General features: G+C 32.1%; 3 protein-coding genes across 3 annotated transcripts; 1 reads left to right on the top strand and 2 right to left on the bottom strand.

The window, feature by feature from the left end:
• Nucleotides 1–1,696: 1,696 nt before the first annotated feature.
• Nucleotides 1,697–6,116, bottom strand: LOC107862545 (SUMO-conjugating enzyme SCE1). Its single transcript, XM_016708160.2, has 5 exons — nucleotides 5,905–6,116; nucleotides 5,636–5,719; nucleotides 2,636–2,788; nucleotides 2,432–2,548; nucleotides 1,697–1,957 (listed from the first exon to the last, which is right to left on the bottom strand). Exons 1-5 carry the CDS (start codon nucleotides 5,971–5,973, stop codon nucleotides 1,895–1,897), a joined length of 486 nt encoding a protein of 161 aa, XP_016563646.2. The 5' UTR covers nucleotides 5,974–6,116; the 3' UTR covers nucleotides 1,697–1,894.
• A 3,360-nt stretch (nucleotides 6,117–9,476) lies between these two features.
• On the top strand, nucleotides 9,477–11,175 carry LOC107862547. The gene has a single exon (XM_016708161.2). It carries the CDS (start codon nucleotides 9,972–9,974, stop codon nucleotides 10,977–10,979), a length of 1,008 nt encoding a protein of 335 aa, XP_016563647.1. The 5' UTR covers nucleotides 9,477–9,971; the 3' UTR covers nucleotides 10,980–11,175.
• A 96-nt stretch (nucleotides 11,176–11,271) lies between these two features.
• LOC107865973 (histone-lysine N-methyltransferase ATX4-like) lies at nucleotides 11,272–14,446 on the bottom strand. The gene has a single exon (XM_016712158.2). The coding sequence runs from the start codon at nucleotides 13,707–13,709 to the stop codon at nucleotides 11,766–11,768; it is 1,944 nt and encodes a 647-aa protein (XP_016567644.1). The 5' UTR covers nucleotides 13,710–14,446; the 3' UTR covers nucleotides 11,272–11,765.
• Between the last annotated feature and the right edge of the window lie 1,512 nt (nucleotides 14,447–15,958).

Below are 15,958 nucleotides of genomic sequence, written 5' to 3'. Positions count from 1 at the left end.
ATTTTTCGTTGGACTTCTTATGTTGGGGGTATAGATCAAATAATAAATATTCATCATTACAAGGAACAGTAAACTTCATGTGAACTAATTGGAACAACAAAAGTTAAAAGATGAAGGTGTGACTTTTGGTATTTTGCAATTTTTTCCCCAAATAAGGAGATTGATAATGTTGTGTTTGGGGGGTATTTTTGTCTAAAAACAAACAAATAAAATAGAGATAATTGATCAAAGACCCCTAGATTATCACCTTTTTAGTTTCATATTTAGACTCTGTTTGGCCATAAAAATCATAATTTTTCAAAGTTGGAGTTGTGTTTGACCATGAATGTATAAATTAAAATTGTTTTTGAAATTTTGTTAGACAAGTATGAGTGAAAATAAGTAAAACTTGTTTTTTACTTTCCGAAATTGTATTTGGAATTATAATACATCTTGTTTTCACTAAAAGTGAAATAATTTTTTGAAAAAAAAAAAAGAAATAATTTTCATGGTCAAACGGCTACTTAATCTATGCTTAGTATATATTACTCCTAATTCCTAAATTTGTCAAGGGCAAAAATAAAAAATCTACATATGAAGCACTGGAAGACATAAAAAAAGTTGTGAATATAATAAATATGAAGCACTGGTTACTTAAGAGTTTGATGTTTGGACAGATAGGTAGATTGTACAATAAAAATCTTGATAAACCTTAAAAAGAATCACCTATAATTCAATCGTTTGAACTATTATACTTTGACATATGTTTTTTTCCTATTTTCCCTAACCATCAAGTACAAGAATAGTCACAGGGAAGCTTTTATCCACTTAACTAGAGTTCTTAAATTCAAGTCCTAAGCATAGTGTCATATTTGTTAGGGACATTGGGGACTGTCAATACTGGCCGGCCCAGTTCATACAGGCTTTAGAGTTTGACGGATCAGGTCGGGCTGATCTATCAACATAACAGGTCAGAAAATAGCAAACCCCCATCACATTGTGGGCTGTGGGCTCCTACGGATCAACCCACTTTTTAAAATATTTTATTTTTATAATTTTATAAACATGTACAATATAATATTACATGAAGTTACTATTTATTAATCAAGTCTCAAATTTAAAAAAAAAAATCAAATAATCGGTGAAATTAAATAAATTTTGACACCAAATTCAATATTTAAATATCTATAGTGGTCCAAATAGATTTTGAGTTTGGACTCTTTCTAATTCTTAATACTCTATTTAATTTTTAATCATTTTTTGTTTAACCTACGGGTCAACCCAACCTATATTGCTCAAGCCTCACGGACCAACGGGCTTATATGGGCTAGGCTAAAAACCCTATTTTTAAATGGGCTATAAAAATCATAGTCCGTTCATATCAAATTACAGGCTGACCCAACGGGCCTCACCCATATTGAGCGCTTTATACACTGGACAATAAATGATGGGAAAACCAAAAGAAACAGGCATCTATTTTGATTTGACACAAACTTTAAAAAAATAAAGAGGACTTTTGAATCTTATGGCCTTAAACTAAAGTTGTGTCAAATGTATTAAATTACCCTTTAATCTTATGGTCCCTAAACATGTCATGTGGAAAGCTGAAATTAAAGTATTGTCAAAAAGGAAAAGGGATTATTCTTTTTGAAACAAACTAAAAAGGAAAGTAAATTACTCTTTTTGAAACGGAGGAAGTAAGTTATTTAGAATATAATGCACCAAGTAATCGATATTTTATACAGGGCAATTAAATAAGTTATTAGGGATTACCAACCCTCAAAAAAAAGGAACCAGGATACAAAAGATGCCCTATTGCCCTTAACATCCTACTGACTATGCTAAGAATCAAGAGGGTTTAGCCATAGTCAAATATAATTAGTTACATTAGTACTTCTAAAGCAGCTAATTAATATTAGATTAGAGCTGGATATTGCTTAGCCTGCTCCTTCACTCGTCTCTTGTACTCAGTTTTATCCTGCATAAGTGATAACCACATTGTTATTCATAACGACAATTACAACATGCATCAATAACTCCAAATGCATATTTTTTACATCATAAGTACTGAAAGAGGGAAATTAAGAATCATTTGACTATATGAGTACATTAAATCATTAGTTGATACATTTTTAAGACCAAGTAGTGGCTAGAATTACAGCTGCCGTGGATTTCTAGTACCCTGAAAATTACGTAGTCCCTCTGTAACGGTGTAGTTTGTCTCAATATTGTTTGGTTGTTATATTGAAATATTGTAATAGAGAACATATAATATAAAATAGCATGAAAAACAGTTCCAAAGAGAACTTGATTGTTATAGAGAGGTCTAACCATATGCATATAGCTGATTCAAATTACGTTGTAAGGATTCGATATAAAGAGAGTACATCGGGGAAGTGTTGGATGTCAAAAAAAAAAATATTGACCAAATGCACAATCTCAAGTGCGATACCTGCTCCATATAGAGCTTATTACACTCAAATTGAGCTGACGAACTGGGATTTGGATGTTCGAGTAATTCTTGGATACCCAGCAAAATTTGTTTAACTGTAATCGCCGGACTCCACCCCTAAGAAAAGGAACTTTTGTCAATATGGAGCTGTAAATGCAAATCAGTAACACAGGAAATAACACAATGGCAACAACAAGTACTTACAGTGGCTGCATTGAGGATAGACAAACATACATCTCCTGAAGGATAGACATTTATATGAAAAAAACCTTTAGGAAGCATGCACTTCGGGGGTTGGCTAGGATAGTCTTCGCTGAAGTATATTGTCAGGGGATAGTGACCCCCCTCCCAATCAGTCTGTAAAATTTGAACATTATTCTTCACAATCAATAGAAGAAATAAGGTGAAAAAAGGATTTCGATTACAGTAAACACAAGCAAAATATATGTCATGCTTGAAAGGAAAAGCAAATGATTCAATAATTCAAAATCAGAGGAGGAGAAAGCACTTTTTCACAAGCAAAGTGGGAGAGATTGACAGAATAATCACGGGAAGTTCCTCATGTAATGTAATGATTTCATCACTAGATTTTTCGTGTCTCATCGGTTATGTTGCTCAGGCCTCCTACTGGTCAGTGTGTGGGCAATTAACAGAGATCCCAAGCATTGGGAAAATCGACTTGAATTTCTAACACAGAATTTTTGACTCAAGAGGGGAACACGAAAGGCCAATAGGACATAAGGGGACAACACTAACACATTTTTTGCATTATGTGCAGCTTGTTGCTTAGACCTCCTACTCGTCTGAGGCAAACAACATGAACTCTGATTCGATCCTAGTATTAGTGCTATGGAGATTTTAAGTCTATTTCAAGGACTTGAGTGTCTATCAGAGAACAACAGCAAATTGATTCAGGTCTACACTGGACAAAGTCATTCATATATCATCGCTATCTATTTACAGCTCTACGATTGACAAAGCCATTTTGCACTTTTCTCATAGTTTCCTGCTCTTCAGTTATCGCATTACTTCGTTGTCGTTACCGTTCTTCATTTTGCATTATTCATTGTTCTCTCATTTTTGTATTCCCTTTTTTAAACTGTTTCAAAATACTTTATTTAAGTCGAGGGTCTAACAGAGACAGCCTCTCTATTTTTACTAGGTAGGAGTAAGGTTTGCGTACACTCTACCCTCCCCAAACCCCTCTTGTGGGATTACACTGAATATGTTGTCGTTAAGATTGATCAAAGAGATGAATACTAAGTAGATTTCCTGAATTTCTAATTGAAAGTCAGTCATTCAGGTGTTTCACCGGGAAACTAATGAGACTAGCTGAAACTGTTAATAGACTTAGCTCTATGAGTTCTATCATGAATCAAGCGATACTAAGAACAAATATAATCAGCAAAGAGATATATCAATTGTTAAGGAATACATTATGAATAAATTTGTTACTTTTTCTTGGATTGCAGATAGTATATTTTTTCTCCATTGCGCCTTTTTCCTACTAAAGTTCACACTTTTAACTGCAGGGAGCGTTATCTAAAGCTTTTCACCTTTAACAACACAGGTAGAAAATAGAGAGGACCAGTAATACCGATACTGAAGATAGGACAGGAACTAGCCCAAGTACCCAAATCATGTACTTCCTCTCTTCCAATTTATGTGGCACACTTTCCTTTTGAATCCATTCCAAAAAGAAGTATCACCTTTCTATAATCAGAAACAACTTAATTTTACACTCCCCTTAATAAAATAATTTATAGCTACACAAATGGTCAAGGAGTACTTTAGATCACAAATTTTAAAAGTCTTTCCTTTCTTCCTTAAACTTTGTGTCAAGTCAACCGGTGCCATATAAATTGGGACAGAAGGAATACAATTTAAGGAACAACAACAACAACAACCCAGTGTATTCCCACCAAGTGGGGTCTGGAGGTAGAATGTACGCAGTCCATACCGCTACCTCCAAAGAAGTAGAGAGGCTATTTCCGAAGAAGTAGAGCGGTTGTTTCCGATAATTTCATACAATTTAAGGAACAAATGCTGAAATTAACTCACTATATCAAGGATAAGCCAAAGTAGAAGAACCAAATCGCTGCATCTTCCATGACTAATTCTGTCAGTTACAATTCATGTTCTTTTTTTGGAAGGGGAGCGAGTACCTAGCGAAGTTGCTGCCATTTGACCAAGAGGTCACGGGTTAAGCCTTGAAAATAGCCTCTGGCAGAAATGCAAGGTAAGGTTGCGTACATACACTCTTGTGGTGGGGCTCTTTCTTGGACACCGCTCATAATGGTAGCTTTAGTGCGTCGGGCTGCTTTTTTGTTTTACGGTTCATGTTTGTCCATGAGTTCACAAACATGTGTTGGGCTTTTTTGCTTTTCTACCTTTTATTTTGGCATAATACATAGATGTGCCCTTTAGCTTGACATCAATTGATATTCGTGCTCTCTAATTTTGAATGTGCATAAGTAGACACTTAAACTTGTATAACGTTGAACTAGTCGACACACGCATCTTAAATGACACCTACTTGGCGATTCATGTGGGATTGACATGTCGAAAGCCACGCAAAGGGGACACGTGTATATTTTTCAATTTTGTACAAGTTAAAGTGTCTATTTATACACATCCAAGTTGGAGGACATAGATGCCAACTGACACCAAATTAAAGAACATGTTTGCATCTTTTATTTTCAATCTGGTGTCTAATATCAGCATAATTCGAGCTCCCAAACTCAAACTCAAGATCTCAAAGTATTTATCCCACCACAATCCTTAATAACATATACTCCCTCCATTTCAAAAAGAATAACCTAGTTTGACTTGACACAGAGTTTAAAAAAATAAAAAAGACTTTTGAATCTTATAGTCCTAAATTAAAAAGTTATATCAAAATTTACCAAAATACTCTTTAATCGTGTGGTCTTAAACATGTCACATAAAAAATTAAATTTATAGTACGGCCAAAAAAGAAAAAGGTTATTCTTTTTTTAAACATACTTAAAAAAAAGAAAGGAAAAGATCACTCTTTTTTAAATATACTAAAAAGGAAAGTAGGTCCTTTTTGTTTTTTAAACGGAGCGAGTACAACTTTGGTTCCACGACAAACATAACTACAAGAGAAGAACAGCATGGTAACATTGACACCTAATCTCTACATTAAAATAATTTACAAAAAGAGGCAGGGAAGAAACTTACCCCAGATTTACCAGGTATAATACAATGCCAGACCATTAAATTAGTAGACCCATCCGGACCAGTAGCCGGCTTTGCCACAAAACCCTAACACAAAAAAAAATTGACATAAAGCAACCATTAACCCACATTAATTTACCTTTTTTTCTTAATCTATAGCTTGAGATCCGATTAATTCAAATTCACATACTAAAATTTAAAAATTATTATTAAAAATGAAAAGATAGTTATGGTCGCAATATATAATGTTAATAAGATGTAAAGGAACGCACATGTGGGTGATTCTTACGCCATGCTTTCCTCTCTTCAGCTAGACGACCACACGCGACTCCACCAACCATGTTTCTTTTTTCGATGTCCAAATCAATAATTATTGAACCCAAAAGGTTTTAGTTACGTTTTATGTGGGAAAACAAAGGGGTCCTATTTTCACTGGGAAACCAAAGGGCATTTTTGTACGGATTTAAGTTTGGTGTAATATTCCTATATTTTTTTATTTTTTTTATATTATTAGATAATTATTATCTTTTGTAGCACGTCAGTTATTTTTAAATATAAAAATATAAAAGTGAATAACCTACTGCTATAATAGATAAAAGTTACATGATAGTCTAAAAAAAAAATACACCGATGATTTATTAAACTTAAATTCTTCCTATACTCATTTGGTTTTACTCGACTCTAGATTAAGAATAGTTATTTTAATTTAGGGTGAAAATCATTGACCCCATTAATTTTAATTTAAAAATTAAATACATCCTTCAACTTTAAACAATAGTCATTCTTCCTCATTTAATTTATTTTAAAATATCTACTTTATTCTTACTTAATTAATATTTATTATTCTTTACTTATTTAAAATAATGATTACTTTTATTTTTTAATCTATACAATAAATTTTATTTAGAAAAAAAATATTATTTTTTAAATGAAAAAAATAAAATAAAAAACATTAATTTAACATATAAGTTAATAACATTCTAAATAAAATAAATGAGCATAATAACAAAATCAACAATATATACAATGTATTTCTACACAGTGAAGTTTAGGGAGATAGAGTGTATGCAAATCCGTACACTACCTCCAAGGTGAGATAGAAAGGTTATTTCCGATATAATCTCAGTTCAATATAAAGAGGACATAAGATAATAAGGATCAACACAATAACATATAGTAACATATCAATACTACTACACAAAGATAATACTACAAGCGATCTACCTGAAACAACATATATTAATAAGAATCAAAGAACAGAAAATTACAAACTATAACTAATAATAAGAACAACACTCCTATCTACAAGCATGAACCTACTCCAACTTCTTAATCTTCTACACTAATTCACGTTTACCACGCCTTTCTAATAATGAAATGATAGGTAATACTCCCTCCGTTTTAAAAAAGAATGACCTACTTTTTTTTTAGTTCATTTAAAAAAAAATGGTCCCTTTCTTTTTTGGACAATACTTTAATTTCAATTTTTCAAATGACATTTCAGGACAACAAGATCAAAGGGTATATAAAACTTTAATTTAAGACTACAATATTCAAAAGTATTCTTTAATTTCTTAAACTTTGTGTCAAATCAAAGTAAGTCTTTTTTTTAAAATAAAAAGAGTAACAACTTTATAAATATATGCTAATGCATGCAATATAAAAATAATTAATAAAAATGGTGAGAAATTTTAAAACATAGATTCCTAAAATTTACTTACATTGTTCATAACTTTTAGTTATAATTTAGAATATCTTATCAATGATAATAAAAAATCATTTATCTATATAAACAATTAAAAACAAGAAAAATAAAATTAAATACACACACGTATATAAGTATTTATTTCATGTAATAAAATAATATTCATAAAAAATATCTTAGCTTTTGTAACAAATTTATAAAAAGATTATTCTACTTATAACATTAACGAATTTAAATAAAACAAATAAATAGCTGATTAAAATAAAAAGATAATATATAATATGTTATATAGATGGAAATTACAAATGTCAAAGGTAATAAAGATATTGTATAGGATTTTTTTTTTTCTTGGGGTGGGGGTGGGGGGTGTTTATTATTTACGATTGGGGAGTTTGATTTTTAAAGTAAAGTTGAAGGATGTAAGCGATTTTCACCCTTTTAATTTATTTATTTGTAAAATTAGGATAATTTTATTATATTTTTATTGGTAATATTAAATTACTATATAAAATAATAATAATTAAATTTAAAATTTCAAAGTATAAGATTATTTCAGTAAAATACATTCTAATTAGAAAAAAAAATAAGGGTAAGGAGAAACAAATCCTAAATTAAATAAATAACAATTTCTAAATAAATGTGATTTCTTATTCCAACTTTGAATTATCATTCCAACATTCTACATAATTCAAAGTCGTATATCAGCGTCTTGTCGTTATTGTGGGTGTATTAAAGCACTTCTCTCTAATTTTTTAATTTTTTATTTATATTGAAGAATTTCTCTTAAATCATTAATTGTTGTTGTATTTTCTATTAACCATGAATTGTTGAAGCACTTACAGAGGAAGTATTTTGTTAAATATTTATTCTCACTTGTTTACCCCGAATTAATCAACGCAGTGTACTTTGTATGCATACTTTTACTTAATTATAGCTGATTGATATGCAATCTTATTTTAATTTCAAACGAACAAGATAAATTATTTTATTTAATATAAATATTGGACATAAACTTTCAAAAACAAAACCCAAAAAATTATAGCAGGGATAAGTATCCGTGCCGACAAGAGGGCCGTATTGGAATTTTAGATGGCCTGTGCTATAAAGATCTGTCTTTGTTCCTTTATTTTATTTTTTATTTTATTAATTAAAAAAAGTTTGCCAACTTCTTTTTTAAAATGGTGCAATACATGTTATTTTATAACAAATGAACAATCAATAAAAAAATAATAATACTATAAAAATAACTAATTTCAAACATAACTTGTCATCGCACTCAACAACTCTACTCATTTCTTCCTGTCTGGGCCATACATACCACAACTTATTACCTCAAAACTTTAGAAAATACTACTATGAGTAGAATAACTAAAAGCACGTGAAGACAAGGTGAAAAATAAATAAATGATAAAATCAAAACTAATCTTTTTGAAAATGACGTTACCCTCACATTTTTTTGTAAATTTGATCAACTCTAGAAGCCTTTTCATATCCTCAAATTGTCAATTAGAACATGCATTTTCGCTATTTTTTCTTAAAAGATCCACCCTAATTATGGAGTGGAAAACATTGACTATGCATGTTGTACTCTTCATTCTGCAGTTTGGATTTTTTACATTTGATGTGTTATTATGCCTTTTTGTTTTGGTCTGAATTTGATGTCATGTCTAAGTTAAACTGCAGCAGCATAAACGACACAGTAGATTATAGGAGTAATATTGTTATAGTATATTTTACTTGAATATCAACATAATTTAATGGCTTAATCAATGTTTATTATGTTAATAAAACAACGTTAAGTATGGCTTGAAATAATTACTAGTTAAAACTCTTTTCTATGGAATGTAATTTCAATGGAAGCCAGCACAACTTATTATGTCTTACTCCAATTAGAATTTGTTCGAATATATCGATAACCCTTTAAATTTTTCACTAAATTTGATTTAGACACTCAAACTAGACATTTTCGATTGAACATCTAAACATATGATAAAGTTTTCCGTTACACACTTTCAACTCAAAATTTTGAAGTTATTTTTGCGTGTGTTCCCATGCGTTCATTATGTAGATAAGTTCATCACTCAAAAATATTTCACCTTTTCTATATATACACATAAATAAACGTCTCGCATGTTTTGATTTTATATATTGATGCGTATCATTAAAGAAAAGATGTAAGAAGCGATTCACTGCTTATCTGCATAATGGATGTCCGTGAACACGAGAAAAAAAGCTTTGTAATTGTTTGAATGCTCAACTAAAATATGTCCCGACACAAAATATCTATCAACAAAAAATTAAAGAACCATCCAGTATATATTAAGCCTTCAAATTTTGATTGTACTCTGAATCAGCATTTATTTATGAAGAGGACAATTGTCGTTATTTCATCTATAGTTGTTAGAATGTTCCAGTCAATATTGAAAAGTCCATAGTAGTAACAAACAGAAACCAAAGGCGGCTACAACTCTTGTCTGCCCTTTAGTCAAATTAATCATCACTTTCCTTCCTCTTTCCAGTTCCAACTGCTCCATCCCCTTGCATTTATACTTGTATCATCATCATCCTGCTGAAACTGACCTGAGTTTCCCTCATTCTCTCTATCTCCACATCGAGAACTTACAGACTTTTTTGATGGAGATGGAAGTGATGGTACCGTCAGCTCACTTGGATGAGAGTAGTGCTTCTACTACTCCTTATATTAGTGCTTCTTCAAGCCCTCAACGTTACGGCGTGTTTTTCCTCAGTGCACCTACTAGTCCTGCTCGTGTGTCTGCTGTCCTCCATGAAGACGAATTCAACATGATGACAACTGGTGAAGTACCGTTCGATTGGGAGGAAAAGCCTGGAATTCCAAAATCAGGTGGTACTAATAATGATGATGACGATTTTGCTTTTGATTTTAGTGGACAGTTGGAGAGAAGTTCAGTTTCAGCTGCTGATGAGCTTTTCGATGGTGGGAAAATCAGGCCTTTGAAGCCACCACCAAGGTTACAGTACAATGAAGGTGATCACAAACCAGTTGGTTCGCCTAGATCACCGAAGCAAAGGTTCAAGCAGACGTTCTCTCCACGAAACAAGAAGGAAATTGATCCATTTGCTGCACCCATAGAACACACTGCTGGAAATTCTACAAGTTCTAGGCCAAAAAAGACGAGATCTTTATCCGTTCCTGATCTAGAATTTGATCGCGAAAGCAATCAGGAAGCTACAAAGACTAGCTCCTACTCTTTGTGTTCGGTTTCATCATCGATATCACTTTGGTACAGGAAATGGAAGCTGAAAGATTTGTTTCTATTCAGAAGCGCTTCGGAGGGGAGAGCAAGCAGTAAAGATCAATTAAACAAGTTTTTAAAGAAAGCTCGGAAGGAGGAGGACGCGAAGACTTCAAGCTTTAGATCAACTGCTAGTAGTGTTGGATCATCATCGGTGTCATCAAGATCCTTGATGAGGAAGAGGGATATTTCGGCTCATGAGTTGCATTACACGTTGAACAGGGCATTCTCCGAAGAGATGAAGAGGAAAACTTTCTTGCCATACAAGAAATTAGGGGTACTAGGTTGCTTAGGGTTCATTCCATCAATGGATGATACAAGTTTTAGAAGTAATGCTTCTTCTATGTCCATGACTCGTCGTCAATAAGTCCGGTTATCTACTTCTTTAGGCTGAATACATCATATGCAGCCACTTAAACTTGTCCAATTTTTGCATTTAGACACCTGTATTAAGAGTTGTATCTATTGCACATTAGCTAAATTGTACCTATTAAACACCTTTATTTAACAATCTGCAAGGAATAAAGGACGCGTGAATCTCAAACGCAATGACATTCTAACAATGAGATCAATCTAAACGTGACAAATGGGAAATAACTTAAAAAATTTCATCTACCCCTTATTGTGCATAAAATAAGAGAAATTTGTTGGTGGGTTCTCTATTGTAGTCGAAAATGGAGGCTGGCCAAGTTTCATAAATGTTAGGTGGGTGGAAATTAGAGAAACAAGTCATTTTAGTCAAGTGATAGAGAGGAAAAGATTGTTCTTTTATTTTGTTACTCTTTAGATGTCTAAATAAAATAACTGGGCAAATTTAAGGGGCCGCATATATATTCAGCCATTCTTTAATTTATTACTGTATATCATAGTTTATTAGAGGAAAATTAAAGTTACTATGGATTAGTTGTTTTCGTGTATCCCTCATGGCTCTTACTGTGCATACATGTCCCCGGAAACGATAAAAAGTTACAATAACTGCAAATTCTTTCCTGCCTGAAACAGTAATGAAGTTATATAGATATGTGCATGTCAAGCATAAACAAAAGAATCAAATTAACAATTAACAATAAATTTATTGTGGGTGAAGATGAAAATATCCCCACAATCCTCAACAGTTAGGAAGTGAGAGTCAATAATCTGTGTCTGTGCTATTCTAATTCATGAATTTCCTACAGTTGGGAACTCCACAAAGACAGGGGACTTTAAGCTCATCATTCTGATCAGCCTCAAACCTGTAATCGAACGTTAACTCATCCTCCGCTGAAACATCCTTTTTAGCTATAAGAATAATCCGATCCTCGTCTTCTCCAAGACTCATGATCCTTGCAAAGCAATTTGGCATGCATGAGTGGTTGATTAGTCTTGCAATGTTTCCTTTCATGGTTGCATCAATCACTACTTCATCATTTATCCTGAAGAAGTAACAGTGCTTGCCTTGAGACCTATATCGATGTTCTCTAAGGTCAGCGACACTGCCCCTAATCCTCTCACCAACATATTCAGCTACCATTTCTCCTTCTTGAAGCTTTCTCTTTGCAAAGAGACCCCATCCATGTATACCGGATTTTCCAAAACAAATCCGGTGGTTTATAGTTCTACTCAAATGATGCAATCTCTCTCTCAATGTTGAAAAAGTCCTTTCTTCTTGATATTGTTTTGCTCTTATACTCTGTATGGCTGTTAGTGAGTGAAGGTGAGGCATTGTAAGCCTGTGGACTATTGGTTCAGATTTAACTTTCTTGTTCGTTGATGGTTTGAAGACTCGACATCTAGCTGCAGAGAAGGAATCTGATTCATTAGTTTCAGCCAATGATGCCTCACAAGGCATGAGCCTCAAACTTTTCAAGACTCGGCCTCCATTTCTTCTTTGAAGCAAATTTTGGTTAGAGTAAACTCCATTAGGAGTTCGCATGACTAAAATGTTGTCCTCACTTGGGGCTTTATGAGATGCACAATAGGATAGCCATTTAGTCGTTTGTGTTCCGTTCGTCTCTGAGCAATGCATTTCCATGTAGCATCCAGCTCGAAAAGCACACATGGTGTGAAAAGACGATGTGCATTTGCAGCATTGTATGCAAGACCCATGAGTCTGCTGGCATATGCTGCACTCTTGATGAAAAGATACCGGTGGAATTGCAAAAAGTCCTATGGCAGGCTCCATCTTCTCATGATTAACAAAAGCAATTTCAGGTCTAAACCAAGCACAAGTGACGTGAACCCAAAAAGGATCGACATCAGTAGGTTTCAACGCACCCCCTTTGACAGGGCAGAGGCAACATTCCCTGTCAACATCTGGAGTTTCACAAGCCCGACAAACCCAAGAAGCAAAATCTTGAACCCCATTAACGCCATAACATTCTTGATGAACAGCTATCTGGCAGCTATTGCATATGATAATCTTATTAAAGTCCCAATCTTCGATCCATCTACAAATAGCGCAACGTTCTGAGGTCCACTTTGCATTAACAGGTTTGTAATTTTCTTGCAAGAGTGACATCAAGTGCTGGCTATCTAATTTCAAAGGAATAATTCCTTGAGCACCATTATTTGCAACCCATTCCCCAAGTGGCTGCATAGTCACCTTCACCCTAATACTCGCCTTCCACTTTTTCGCCCTGGAACCAGCATGCCGTTCCCATTCACCAACTTTGTGCTTCTTAAAACTACAAGAACCACACTTGCACTGAACCATATGAAGTCCTGGAAAATAAATCCCTTCCACCCCATTGCAAATTACAACAATACTATCAGACTTTACTCCACAGTCAGGGCACAACGAATTATCATCGAGATACCTTGAAAATTTCTTACACGCCAAGCAAGATATATCGAATTTCCTCAATTTAACTGACACCTCGGGAAAGAGATGGGATCTCGGACTTGGTACCCGGTCTTTATAAGCAGAAAAAAAGTAATCTTCAACTTGGGGCAAGAAATTTGGCAATCCCTTAAATTGAAAGCTAAAATCTTGGAAACCTCTAAGCGGAGGAACCCCGAAAACTTCATCGATTCTCTGTTTCTTTGATGTAATAATCCAATTTTCCCTATCAATTTCTTCGTCAATCTCCTTCTTGTTTGTTTTGCGTTTCACAGCCATCTATATATTTTCTTCAATCAATACAGAACCAAAAACAGAGGCAATTAAACAATTTCTTCATCAACTTTGGGTTCAATGCGGCAAAATTATAATCCCTTAACCCTAAAACACATGAACTCGATTGCAATTCCCTGAAAAAGCCCCTAACAGAGTGCAATTCGTTGAAGTAAACGTAGGGATTGTTAAATTAATCTTCAACTGTTTCGATAAAGATCAATTTTGTGGGGAAAAAAAGAAGCGCCAATGGAAAATAAAGGACACAAACATTAATAATCGTAAAGGGAGAGTTTAAGGAACTACATGTTCAACTCCCACTTGTACTAGGATTGTCTCGTATTTATAGGTTACGGAGACAGTTTATGGGCTTGTAATGGGCCAAGCATCTTCAGACATATTAAGCCCATTGGGCCATCATTCCACAAATATGAGGGGTCATTGACACTAAGGTGTATTTATTTGGAAAAATAACGTTAACTTATTATATTGGTCAAAGTCATCGACAGACACTCAAACTTGTTACGAAAATTCACTTAGATCCCTCAACTAAGGCCTATTCCTATCAGACCCTTAAACCCCCTGAATTTTGTTCCAATTGGACATTTTTTTCCCTATCAGCAAAAAGCTCAACGTGTGTGTTGCACACATGCGATGACATGACAAAACGAGCTAATTGGAAGCTGACAAGTGGCATTGTGGATCCAATAATTATTAAAAATTAATTATAATTTTTTTAAAAAAAAAGTATATAAAAATGGCATTGAGAAAATTATCAAAAAATAATTCTAAAATTATTTAAAAAATAAAAATAAAGAACTGATTATTTTTAAAAAATTATAAAAAAAATTTTAAAATGAAATAAATTATTAAAAAAATTATTCAAAAAAATTATAAAAATTTTTAAAAAATGAAAATAAAAAATGGCATTGAGGATATAAATTATGAAAAAATAATTATAAATTTATTTTTAAAATAAAAATAAAAAATGATTATTTAAAAAAATTATAAATTTTTTTAAAAACTGAAATAAATTATTAAAAAATTATTTTAAAAAAAATTAATTATAACAAAAATTATAAAACTTTTTAAAATGAAAATAAAAAATGGCATTGAGTATCCAAATTATGAAAAAATAATTATAAAATTATTTGAAAAATAAAAATAAAAAACTGATTATTTAAAAAAATTATAAATTTTTTTAAAAAATGAAATAAATTATTAAAAAAAATTTTTTAAAAAAATAATTATTAAACAAAATTATAAATTTTTTTAAAAAATGAAAATAAAAAGTGGCATTGAGGATATAAATTATGAAAAAATAATTATAACATTATTTAAAAATAAAAATAAAAAACTGATTATTTAAAAAAAATTATAAATTTTTTTTAAAAATGAGATAAATTATTAAAAAATTATTTAAAAAATTAATTATTAAAAATAATTATAAAAATTTTTAAAATGAAAATAAAAAATTGTATTGAGGATCCAAATTATGAAAAAATAATTATAAAATTATATAAAAAATAAAAATAAAAAACTAATTATTAAAAAGAAATTATAAAAAATTTTAAAAGATGAAAATAAAAAATAGAATTATTTTTAAATTCAGTTTTATTTTAAAAAAAAATATTGGGGCCCTCTAATGCTTTTTGGGGTCTTTAGTGTTTATAAAAAAAAAATTGTTATTAAAAAAATTTTGGGGCCCTCAATGCAACTTGGCATCTTTTTATTCGTAAATTAGTTAAAAAAAAAATACTCCTCCCACGCCTCCCACGATGGCACTGCACACACAGTACGACATAGGCGAAAAATGCCCAATTGAAGTAAAATTTGGGGGATTTAGGGGTCTGATAGGAACATGCTTTAGTTTAGAGGTCTAAGTGAATTTTCGCAACAAGTTTGAGTGTCTATCGATGCCTTTTTATGCAATTCTCCTTCTCCATCCTTATAAAGCAGTTACAAAGGCTCCAACTAATTATGTATCTTCACTGAATGTATTGGGAGCTAATTATGTATCTCGATAGACTCAAAATAGAAAAAAATGTATCGCAGACTAATTATGTGTCTTTACAAAGGAAAAAAATATATCTTCGTTGAATGTATCGAGAGTTAATTATGTATCTCGATAGATTCAACATTGAAATTTTCAGCAATTATGCAAAATATTGATATTTTCATAATTAAGCTTCAAATTGTCGAAATTTATGTGATTTGCACTACTTACTGTGTGTTGGTTTTGAACTTATTTCTCT

Source organism: Capsicum annuum, chromosome 3 (genome assembly GCF_002878395.1).
Source record: "Capsicum annuum cultivar UCD-10X-F1 chromosome 3, UCD10Xv1.1, whole genome shotgun sequence".
Lineage (NCBI taxonomy): Eukaryota > Viridiplantae > Streptophyta > Magnoliopsida > Solanales > Solanaceae > Capsicum > Capsicum annuum.
This window is presented reverse-complemented; position numbering and strand designations above follow the sequence as displayed.